Source organism: Babylonia areolata, chromosome 16 (assembly GCF_041734735.1).
Source record: "Babylonia areolata isolate BAREFJ2019XMU chromosome 16, ASM4173473v1, whole genome shotgun sequence".
Lineage (NCBI taxonomy): Eukaryota > Metazoa > Mollusca > Gastropoda > Neogastropoda > Buccinidae > Babylonia > Babylonia areolata.
The window spans coordinates 17,577,880-17,590,920 of record NC_134891.1 but is presented as its reverse complement, the minus strand read 5'-3'; the positions used below and the strand labels follow the sequence as shown (position 1 = coordinate 17,590,920).

Sequence of the window (13,041 nt, the reverse complement as noted above, 5' to 3'; positions counted from 1 at the left end):
TGAAACTGTAGTATTCTTAATGTTTTCAGGTATATGTGCTGTTGGTACTGCTGCACACATTTGTCACTTCAGTTGCAATGTTCAGTGCATCTCCAGGCTTTACATCAGCTGATAATGTGGCAATACGCTTTATGACTGCAGTCAGTAAACATTACTTTGATCTGGGATCTAAAGCCAAAATTCGAAACATTCATGAGCATTCAGATATAGTTTGGACTTGCATCTGAACTGCTAGGTTTGTGTTCTTCCACATAATATATCATTACATTCTCCTTAATTTCATTCCCAGTAAATGGCCGATATATATATTTTTAATCTTCACAATGACAGAGGTGTCTTTTTCTCTACAATCCAAACAAAGGAGATAATATAAAAATCCTCACCGTGTCTTTTTCGCTGCCTTCTTCATCACCTTTCTCACTCTCCGAGTCATCTGCTTTCACGCCGCCCTCCTCTTCCTCGCTGTCCTCATCTTCCTCAGATTCGTCATCATCAGAATCTTTCTGCTTTTTGTTGGCCGTCCCAAACATGTCCCCTTCACTGTCACTCTCCTCCTCACTCTGAAAATTGTTTTTCTTCTTTGTCAGTTCAGTTTTTACATTATTGATACATAAATTCATTCATAGTTTAAGGGCAAGAGTGTATTATTCATTTCAGTGATTAAAAAACAAAAAAGTCCATTCACAGTTGAGGGGCAAGAGTAAATTCTAATTGATAGATAAATCTGTTAACAGTTAAGGGACAAAAGCTTATTATTTCATTTGAAAAAAAAAAAATCTTTACAAAGGACAAGAGTTCATTGCTTATATTACTGCTGAATAAATTCATCGGCTGTTAATTAAAGGACAAGAGTTTGTGAATCACATCATGGCTAATTAAACCCATCAGCAGTTAAAGGACAAGAGGTCATTATTTACTATCATTGCTAAACAAATCCATTCACAGTTAAGGGACAAGAATCCATTATTCATAGGCCGTCAACAAAGACCTCCCCAGTCCCCTGTCCTGTGGCTTTGCCTCTGGCTCCAGGCAAGGCCCATCTTGGTGTCAGCCTGTCGGTCTCTTCACCATGCGTTTCTCGGTCTGCCTCTCTCACTGTCATAAACCCAGAGAGGACAGGAGTCCCAAAGGCAGCTGAATGCCAGCATCGACGTTCTGGCAGCATGCACTGCAGTGGTGCTGGTGTCAAGACACAGTTCTCTGCTCTCAGTCAGACTGGATGAGCGCAGCAAAGAGGGGTGGTGGCACCGCTGTGATTCTCTGCTCTCAGTCAGACTGGATGAGCGCAGCAAAGACGGGTGGTGGCACCGCTGTGATTCTCTGCTCTCAGTCAGACTGGATGAGCGCAGCAAAGAGGGGTGGTGGCACCGCTGTGATTCTCTGCTCTCAGTCAGACTGGATGAGCGCAGCAAAGACGGGTGGTGGCACCGCTGTGATTCTCTGCTCTCAGTCAGACTGGATGAGCGCAGCAAAGAGGGGTGGTGGCACCGCTGTGATTCTCTGCTCTCAGTCAGACTGGATGAGCGCAGCAAAGAGGGGTGCTGGCACAGCTGTGACATGTCCCCATAGGAAGCGAGAGAATCTGAGGGCATCGATTCCGATCCCACACTTCCTCCTCTTCTAGACCTAGAGGGGTGCTCTGGATGCTAGTCATTCGGATGAGATGAAAAACTGAGGGTCCGTGCGCAGCGTGCACTTATTGCATATAAAAGAACCAACGGCAACAAAAATGGTTGTACCTGGCAAAATTCTGTAGAAATATCCCATTTGATAGTAAAACAAAACAAAACAAAAACAAATAAACTTGCAGACAGAAAAAACAAAACAAAAAAAAAACTACATTGTGGAGACATGTTCTCCCCATGGAGTGCAACCGGGTACACACAGAAATCTGCCAGGACAAAAAAGTAATACAATACAATACAATACAATACAATACAATACAACCCTGAAGACTGAGCAGCCCTTTCTTTCTGCACAAGTCCTGGACTGAAGCCAAGCCATAGTGAGGACTCTCCATTTCCACACTGAACAAAATAAAGCATCGACAGGAACCACACCCACAACATCCCAGCAGTCAATATGAGACTAACCGCTGCACCAGAGAGTGGCTGATCACTGTTGGCATTCTTATTTCCACGCTCAAATATTCTGAACACACGAAAATACACACAGGTCTGAGATTTGTAAAGCTCCATGTGCTCAAATGAATTATTCTTCTTGTGTTTCAAATCTGGTCTTATGTGACAGAAACAGCAGCATTCGCATGAAACAGAAGAAAATGCTTTTCTCCTCCATAAATTCATTTGTCCAACTCTAAATATAAACTTTCACTTTCGAGGCTGATAAATGAAGAGAAAGACAACCATAATACACATATAAAAGCAAGCACACATACAAACTCAAAAAATCAAATGAATAGCACAACTTTCACAACCATGCTACAACTAGCACTAATAATAGTAATATAGATGGTAGTACATCACACAAACAAACACATGCACACACACTGGATGAAAAAAACAACAATTGTTGCTTACTTTGTACTGTCTGAAAATAAAATCTTTCCTTTGATTTTCACTACTCTCTCTCTCTCACTCTCTCTCACTCACACTCAGAGAAAAAAACAGAAAAAAAGCATACACCCAAATTATACCACTTGTAATAAAACCTCAAGTTCTCATCAACTTATGAGCATAAATACATGTTTACATACATATGACAATGAAAAGATACATATCCATACGCCTACAAGCAGATGCACACACACACACACACACACACACACACGTGCATACATACATACATGTTTTCTGACAATATTCCACAGGCAAGTGTAAATGATAGCATGTGTGTGGGTAAAGTCTTGATATGCAATGATCTAAAATCAAACCTGGGCATTACCATTATATATCACTATTATGTAACACATAATCTTGCATAAAAAGATGGATGAAAATGGAAGACAGTTGACAAGAAAAGAGTAAGACCTATGGAAAAACAAAAAAAGTGACAGGCACGGTCACTGGACGGTTACAGTAATGGCCTTTTAATCCGAAAGTCTTGTCAGCACCTTGTGGATTTAGGGTGGAAATCAGATTTTCACAATCTCCCAATTCAACATACATGCACTGATACAGACCAGCTAGCGCCTTCACCCCCTTTGTGTGTATGCACATGCAGAAGATTTAACACATGCATTAACAATCCTGAAATACATGTCAGCATTTGCTGGGTTATGGAAACTTGAACATACCTAACATACACATCCCCCAAAGTGGACAACAGCTGCCTTAATGGCCAGGTAAAATTTTCATTTCAGTTTCTCAAGGAGGCATCGCATCATTCAGACAAATCCATGTACGCTACACCACATCTGCTCGGCAGACGCCTGATACAGTGATAGTAGCATAACCCAATGCGCTTGTCAGACCTTTAGTGCATGCATAATTATATATATATTTGTGTGCCTATAGAGTGGATTTCTTCTCCGAAATTTTGCCAAAGGACAACACTTATGTTGCCATGGGTTATTTTTCAGTGCACAAAATGAGTGCAACACAAGGGACCTCGGCTTATCTCATCCAGACGCTCAGTTTGATTCTGCTGTCAAACTTGGGAGGAAGTGATAGACCAGGATTCGAACCAGACTCTCACAGACAACGTACTGGCAGGCAAGGGTCTCACCAATTCTGCCACCTTCCTCCTGATGGATAAAAACGGTCATACAGGTAACAGCCAGCCGGTGAGGGCCGATGGGAGCTGCAGCCCATGAACTCAGAAAGACAAGACAGGAAAGGAAAGGAAGAAGACACCACGAGGGTAACGTCCATACACTGAAATGAACAGACACTGACTGAGATATTTGTGAAACACACGGAGGCAAAGGGCTGTTGTACTGACAGAGGGCACAAGGTGATTAACAACAAAACCACTGGGTGGGGTGGGGGGGTGGGGGGTGCTTGTAGGGGAAAGGGGGGGTGGGGTGGGCTATTGAAGGAAACTGTGGGTAACAAACACAAAAACAACAAAAACTGAGTGAAATATATTCACATGTAAAAACATATATTTCCTCTTTTATTTCGAGTCTCGCAAAGTAGGCAGTGACTACATATGTGAGTGTGTGTGTACATATGTGTGTGCATGTATGTGTGTGTGAGCATGTGTGTGTGTGTGTGTGTGCACATGAGTGAGATATATCCATGCATTTCTCTCTCTCTCTGTCATCTTTTCACTTACTTATCAGATGAATCTGAACACTATTTTAAAAGCACTCTGATACAAGTCGATAAAGCATTGTACTTTAACACAACTTCAAGTTTAATATTTATTTGTTTGTAAAGCTGTTCCTGATAACAATTATGTGCCAGCAGCGACACCTAGAATGCACCCAAGTGTGCAAGTTAGCTTGCATTGTGTGTGTGTGTGTGTGTGTGTGTGTGTGTGTGTGTGTGTGTGTGTGTGTGAGTGTGAGTGTGCGTGTGTGTGAGCATACTTGTGCATACATACTTGTGGGATCATACATGCACATGCTCTAGTGCTTGTGACTAGTGTCCATGACACGTACAGTGCATTTTTCAAATGTTTGTTCAAGTTCAATTCTGTTCCATGTTTTTAGCTACTTTTTTTGCAGCACTCCCCTCCCCCCAAATCAGTTGTTTTTCCAAATAATGGTAAACCAGAGAGCCAATAAACTTCACAGTCACAGTCATGGAGTGAATATGAATGCATTTATTTCAAAGCTATTTTGTACTCAGGAGTATATGTATATGTGTGCTTTGAGAGAAAGAATTAAACTCTATGGGAACACGACCTGACTTTTTGTTCTTCCAAACATTTTTTTTCTTCTTTCTTTCTTTTTCAATAAATTTCAAAAATCTTTTCTCAAAAGTCTCCTTCAAAATGATAATTAAGAAATCTTTTTTTATAATAAGCATTCAAAAATTTATTCTCCAAAGTATCTTTTGTAAAAAACACTTGGAAATCTGTTCTCTAAAGCTGCCTTTTAAGTACATTTTGAGTAAGTGTTTGAAAATCTATTTTCTAATATATCTTCAGTAACATTTAACATAACAAGCATTTGAAAAATATGTTCTGCAAAGTGTTTCTGTAATAAGGTTTTCAAAAAAGTATCTTTGACAACAAAAGTCATACTCAAAAATACCTTTTAAAAAAACTGGTTTGAAAACCTGCTCCCTATAGAGACACCTCTGCACACTTAAGCAGCATTTGGAAAATCAAGCGATCCCATGCTTTCGCACAATCCCCTGCCTTCTTGCAATCTCACACTTTCTCACAACAGTGAGAAAGTGAGTTAGGGGAATGACCATGCTTTCTCTCAATCCCACGCTTTCTCGTAACGTGACAGAAAGTGTAGGGGCGCCCCATCCAGGCTTTCTCTTTAGTCAATGAGCAAGAAAGCGTGGGACTGCGAGGAAGCGGCGCCTAACAACCCTTCATCCCAAAGCTAAACTGAAAGCAGCTCAGTGTGTTAGTCAGAACCTCTGCAGCGCCCACAAGTTATCATCATGTGCTGTGAACAAGCACACACACAAGGCACTGACCCTGCTCCGTGGGTCTCCTTTTGAAAGAAAATTGTCTTCCTAAAATTACGTTTAAGTAACATACTTACCGTGACCCACTAGTGCAGACTCCAGCAGGGGTCTGATTCCTGTCCTGTGCAAAGTACTACCCGCCTATGCGGATAAAACGAAAGTAGCTACGGCCGATAACCTCCCGAAGTAGGTTACCTCTCCTGTGCATCCCTGACCAGCGCCCTCTTTTTACACACAAGGCAGTGACTGCTCCGTGGGTCTCCTTTTAAAAGTTATTTATTTATTTGATTTTTACAAATTCATTGAATCTTTTTCTTTAACTTTTTTTTTTTAATTGCCATTTCTGACAATATATCAACAGTTTACAGAAGTACATGCACAAGAAAGGAACAAGGGGCAAAAGAGACCAGTTATCAGAAACAAACAGGCATATGAATGAAAAATAAAAATAAAATATAAAAAAATAAGAGTATGCAATGAATAAGTCATCAAATATGAGAGGAAACACACATTCCACTAACAACTTAACAACTATATATAGCTTAACACGATTATTTTCTTAACTGTGCTTAAGATGTACATTTTTTTCGTTTATGTCAAAAACTGAATTTTCGTTCTTGTAAATGGGCAATAAAATTTTCAGTTTAAATCTGCACCATTCTTACATACAAAACATATGTTAGAGCCTTGAGATTTAACAGAGATGGGAATAGGCAGTTCTGAACAATACTGAAAGTGGGGACCCGGTGCAGGGGAGAGACACATACACCCGTGTACACACATTTATGCACACAAAAGGTTGACAAAAAGGTGCAGACTGACATGAAAAAAAGAGACACAATACAAACGCAATGACATAAGAAAAAAAAAGGACTGTGACATCTAATTACAAGCCAGTGCTATGTTGTTACCTCCATTTTAGCCACACACACACACACACACACATACAGAGGCAACGACACAAGAAAAAAACAACAAAAAACAAAAAAACTGTGACATCCACTTACAAGCCAGTGCCAAATTGTTACCTTCATTTCAGACACAAACACACACACACACATACAGAGGCAATGATATAAGAAAGAAAAAAAAGCGGTGTGACATCCGATTACAAGCCAGTGCCATGGTGTTACCTCCGTTTCAGACTCATCCGAGTCGTGCACCTTTTTAGCTTTGGATGGCGAAGGAGGCTTCCCTCGCTCTTCTTCACTGTCAGAGTACTACAAAAGGACACAGGACTCACAAGTCAACATGTGTTCCCTGTCGACTTGGAGAAAAACACATCATGCAGAGTCTGTGAGTCTAACCACAGGACTCACTAGGAAGTCAGAATGGAAAGTACCGGAAAAGCATTCTTCAAACTATTGCATAGAATTCTTTTGGGGGAGTTTCTGCAGTCCAGTTTCTCTGTTTCCATCTGCTTCAAGTTCATAATTTTAAATTTCTGTACACTTTGTGCACACCCCCCTCCCCCAAAAAAACATATACATATAGATACATATATATGTGAAATGAATAAACTAAAGGAAAAAAACCCAACTACTTCTGGTCTAAAACATCCAAAGAAAGTAACAAAAAGAAAAGAATCTGTTCAAACTGTTGAAACTGTCCATGCACACAGATCAAAAACAACCAACCATGCAAATCAAACCAACCAAGCAAGCACCCCATGATGTGTCATGGATGTGAACAATCTCACCTCAGTCTCCGATTCCTCGTCTTTCTTTTCATCTTCACTTTCACTGATACTGCCATGGTCCGATTCTCCTTCATCATCTAGGAAGGTAGGAAAAAATGCAAGGTCATCATCACCACTTTTCTTAGCTAAAGGAGAAAAGAAAACAGGCAAAATGCATTTTGGAATACTCCCTTCTAACAACAGTGTTTTGTCCAACAATACTAAGCCCCTAAAAGAAAGAAACACACAAACACACACACACACACACACACACACATACACACACTCTTTTTCCCCCATTTCTTTAAGCCAAAGCTTTTTATCTGTTACTTTGATCATAATCCCTTCTTCCTTTATTGTAACCCATTGACTGCTGTATCTTGGATGAAGTGAGGTCAGTGTGGTATAAACTTGAAGAGCAGATAGTATACTACTGAGTAATTTTTAGTGGCAGAAACTGAATGTGCCAAACAAAAGTAATGAAACCCTAAGACAAAGAAGTTCAGATCAAGAATGGTGACTAGCAGCCTGACCTGTGAGCTGCATTCTATCTCAGTGAGCTGACAGCCCTTCACTGACCAACAGACTCATCAGCAGCAGGCAAGGGGTTAAAGCCAAGTCTTTTTCTGCACTACTTTCAGCCAGGTCTTTGCCTCAGTGACTTCGTAAGTCAAACTGTCTTCTCCACAACTTTAAGCCAAATCTCCTCCTCCACTACAGACCACAAAACCAAATCCTGCATGCACACACAGTCATCTTCAAACAGGATGAAGTCTCATCATTAACCAGCATACACTGAGGAGTAAAAAATGAAATCAAAACAGACACCATACCAGACACGTCCTCCATGAGGCCAACATTGTCGTCTTGAAGAAACATCGGAGACCCAATCAGACATGGCAGGGTTCGAGTCACATAGGGGTCCTGGGATGAGATAACAATTACACCATAAGCACTTGAAAAAGAAGGGGGGGGGGGGGGTGTAACTATATTATAACTACATTATAATTAAATCACTTCACATTAACCCACTGAACCATGGGTAGTTTACAGCCTTGACAGGTTTCCATGCCATACTGATGCAGAAAAAAACAAACACAGTAAATATAATTTTTCCTGAAAATTACCTTTGGGCACATCCAGAAATATAGTACAAGTCAGTTCCTTTTCTTTGTGATTCATGCATGTAAAAACGTTTTTTTTTAACATGCCAAATTCTGATGTCAGAGCAGCGCTTGGGTGCTGGGCCTGATAAGTTAATACCAACAGCACACCACAATCAATACCAACAGCACACCACAGTTAATACCGACAGCACACCACAGTTAATACCAACAGCACATCACAGTTAATACCAACAGCACATCACAGTTAATACCAACAGCACACCACAGTTAATACCAACAGCACACCACAGTTAATACCAACAGCACACCACAGTTAATACCAACAGCACACCACAGTTAATACCAACAGCACATCACAGTTAATACCAACAGCACACCACAGTTAATACCAACAGCACACCACAATTAATAACAGCACACCACAGTTAATAACAGCACACCACAGTTAATACCAACAGCACACCACAATTAATAACAGCACACCACAGTTAATAACAGCACACCACAGTTAATACCAACAGCACACCACAGTTAATACCAACAGCATACCACAATTAATACCAACAGTACATCACAGTTAATACCAACAGGACATCACAGTTAATACCAACAGGACATCACAGTTAATACCAACAGCACACCACAGTTAATACCAACAGCACACCACAGTTAATACCTCACAGTTAATACCAACAGAACATCACAGTTAATACCAACAGCACACCACAGTTAATACCTCACAGTTAATACCAACAGCACACCACAGTTAATACCTCACAGTTAATACCAACAGAACATCACAGTTAATACCAACAGGACATCACAGTTAATACCAACAGTACACCACAGTTAATACCAACAACACACCACAGTTAATACCAACCGCACACGCAGTTAATACCAACAGTACATCACAGTTAATACCAACAGCACATCACAGTTAATACCAACAGCACATCACAGTTAATACCAACAGCACACCACAGTTAATACCAACAACACACCACAGTTAATACCAACAGTACATCACAGTTAATACCAACAGCACATCACAGTTAATACCAACAGCACATCAAAGTTAATACCAACCGCACATCACAGTTAATACCAACAGCACACCACAGTTAATACCAACAGCACACCACAGTTAATACCAACAGCACATCACAGTTAATACCAACCGCACACGCAGTTAATACCAACAGCACACCACAATCAATACCAACAGCACACCACAGTTAATACCAACAGCACACCAGAGTTAATACCAACAGCACACCACAGTTAATACCAACAGCACACCACAGTTAATACCAACCGCACACGCAGTTAATACCAACAGTACACCACAGTTAATACCAACAGCACACCACAGTTAATACCGACAGCACACCACAGTTAATACCGACAGCACACCACAGTTAATACCAACAGCACACCACAGTTAATACCAACAACACACCACAGTTAATACCAACAGCACATCACAGTTAATACCAACAGCACACCACAGTTAATACCAACAGCACATCACAGTTAATACCAACAGCACACCACAGTTAATACCAACAGCACATCACAGTTAATACCAACAGCACACCACAGTTAATACCAACAGCACATCACAGTTAATACCAACAGCACACCACAGTTAATACCAACAGCACACCACAGTTAATACCAACAGCACACCACAGTTAATACCGACAGCACACACCACAGTTAATACCAACAGCACACCACAATCAATACCAACAGCACACCACAGTTAATACCGACAGCACACACCACAGTTAATACCAACAGCACACCACAATCAATACCAACAGCACACCACAGTTAATACCAACAGCACACCACAGTTAATACCAACAGCACACCACAATCAATACCAACAGCACACCACAGTTAATACCAACAGCACACCACAGTTAATACCGACAGCACACCACAGTTAATACCGACAGCACACCACAGTTAATACCAACAGCACACCACAGTTAATACCAACAGCACACCACAATTAATACCAACAGTACATCACAGTTAATACCAACAGCACACCACAGTTAATACCAACAGGACATCACAGTTAATACCAACAGGACATCACAGTTAATACCAACAGCACACCACAGTTAATACCAACAGCACACCACAGTTAATACCTCACAGTTAATACCAACAGAACACCACAGTTAATACCTCACAGTTAATACCAACAGAACATCACAGTTAATACCAACAGCACATCACAGTTAATACCAACAGCACACCACAGTTAATACCTCACAGTTAATACCAACAGAACATCACAGTTAATACCAACAGCACATCACAGTTAATACCAACAGCACACCACAATCAATACCAACAGCACACCACAGTTAATACCGACAGCACACCAGAGTTAATACCAACAGCACACCACAGTTAATACCAACAGCACACGCAGTTAATACCAACAGTACATCACAGTTAATACCAACAGCACACCACAGTTAATACCAACAGCACACCACAGTTAATACCAACAGCACACCACAGTTAATACCAACAGCACACCACAGTTAATACCAACAGCACACCACAGTTAATACCAACAGCACACCACAGTTAATACCAACAGCACACCAGAGTTAATACCAACAGCACATCACAGTTAATACCAACAGCACACCACAGTTAATACCAACAGCACATCACAGTTAATACCAACAGCACACCACAGTTAATACCAACAGCACATCACAGTTAATACCAACAGCACACCACAGTTAATACCAACAGCACACCACAGTTAATACCAACAGCACACTACAGTTAATACCAACAGCACACCACAGTTAATACCAACAGCACACCACAGTTAATACCAACAGCACACCACAGTTAATACCAACAGCACATCAAAGTTAATACCAACAGCACAGCACAGTTAATACCAACAGCACACTACAGTTAATACCGACAGCACATCACAGTTAATACCAACAGCACACCACAGTTAATACCAACAGCACACCACAGTTAATACCAACAGCACACTACAGTTAATACCGACAGCACATCACAGTTAATACCAACAGCACACCACACTTAATACCAACAGCACACCACAGTTAATACCAACAGCACACCAGAGTTAATACCAACAGCACACCACAGTTAATACCAACAGCACACCACAGTTAATACCAACAGCACACCACAGTTAATACCAACAGCACACCACAGTTAATACCAACAGCACACCACAGTTAATACCAACAGCACACCACAGTTAATACCAACAGCACACCACAGTTAATACCAACAGCACACCACAGTTAATACCAACAGCACACCACAGTTAATACCAACAGCACACCACAGAGGATGCCAAAGACAAACCACAGACACCAAAGCAAGAACTGCAAAACCTTGTACATTGACACCATCATTAGCCAACAATTTTTGAGTCATCTTTTTCACTTTGCCAGTGGTTGCCTAACTTTGCATCTAAAAAAGCATTGTTAACTACAAACTATTACTGAATGACTCTGTAACCGGGTCACAGAAAATGGAACAGACAGTGTGTGTGTGGTATGTTTAGTGTGGCGTGGTGTGGGGTGTGTGTGGGTGTGTATGTGTGTGTATGTGTGTGTGTGTGTGTGTGTGTGTGTGTGTGTGTATGTGTGTGCATATGTGCATGCATGTACATGTTTAAGCATTTGAGCACGCAGACTGTGTGTGTGTGTGTGTGTGTGTAAATGCTTCTTTGTGTGCACACATATGATTGTGCATGTGTGTGGGTGCCTGCATGTGCATGCAACACATTCTCATGTTTTTGGCCTTTATGTGTTAAACTCCTCCCGCCCCCCAAAAAATAAAAACACCTTTTTTCATTCAGCAAAACAAAGACCCCACCTTTGCTTCCAGTAAAGGATCCACTTTGTAGCTGGTGTCCTCATCCTCTGAATCAGAGTCGGCGACGTGCGCGTCCAGCTTCTCAAAGGCTTGGTCGATCACGTCAATGCCAAACTTCAGAGCCTCTGACACTTTCGGAATCAGATCAGCTTCGCGCTGCTCTCTCGTCTTTTCCTGGAATCATACCATCTCAATAAGAACAACAGCAACAACAAACAATAATCATCATCATGAAAGAGACTGTGAACACTGACTAAAACTGGCCTTTCCTGCTGCAGAGCCATGGTAAAGTCATGTTAAAAGAAATTTTCAAAAAATCAGCAAGTACTTTTCGGAAAATTTCCGTTATTCAGTACAGCATGTTTATTGTGAGCTGACAACGCAGCAGTCTAAAGCTCAGCAGAGCATTCTGCACTCAAAACACAGCAGTCTAAAACTCAATGGGGCACTGTGCTCAAAGCGTTGCAGACTTAAGCTTGGCATAGCAGTCTCTCTCTCTCTCTCTCTCTCTCTCTCTCCAGGTACCGATATAAAAATGTACACAATTCTGATCTCTTTTGTCCATTGTGTAAAGAGTCGATAGAAGATGAAGTACACTTTGTTTTGAAATGCCCCGTTTTGTGTGTTCTTCGTGAAAAATTTATCCCAAAGAAATATTATATATATCCATGTTCATTTCGATTTAATCTGCTGATGGCATCTACAGATGACGGACTTATACGTAATTTGGCTCTATATTTATATAAAGCTTTTCACGTAAGAGATATAATTA

General features: G+C 41.0%; 1 protein-coding gene across 7 annotated transcripts in view; it reads right to left on the bottom strand.

Annotated features, from left to right (window-relative positions):
* The window catches only part of LOC143291208 (uncharacterized), a 101,259-nt gene that overhangs the window by 74,911 nt on the left and 13,307 nt on the right, over positions 1-13,041 (bottom strand). For 6 of the 7 annotated variants that reach the window (XM_076600954.1, XM_076600958.1, XM_076600957.1 and 3 more), the window contains exons 6-10: positions 12,270-12,443; positions 8,067-8,157; positions 7,255-7,331; positions 6,689-6,775; positions 384-560 (exon numbers count right to left, since the gene is read on the bottom strand). In XM_076600954.1, coding sequence (XP_076457069.1) covers positions 384-560; positions 6,689-6,775; positions 7,255-7,331; positions 8,067-8,157; positions 12,270-12,443 — 606 coding nt within the window. The remainder of the gene's footprint in view (positions 1-383; positions 561-6,688; positions 6,776-7,254; positions 7,332-8,066; positions 8,158-12,269; positions 12,444-13,041) is intronic. The other variant, XM_076600961.1, reaches the window with a different exon arrangement.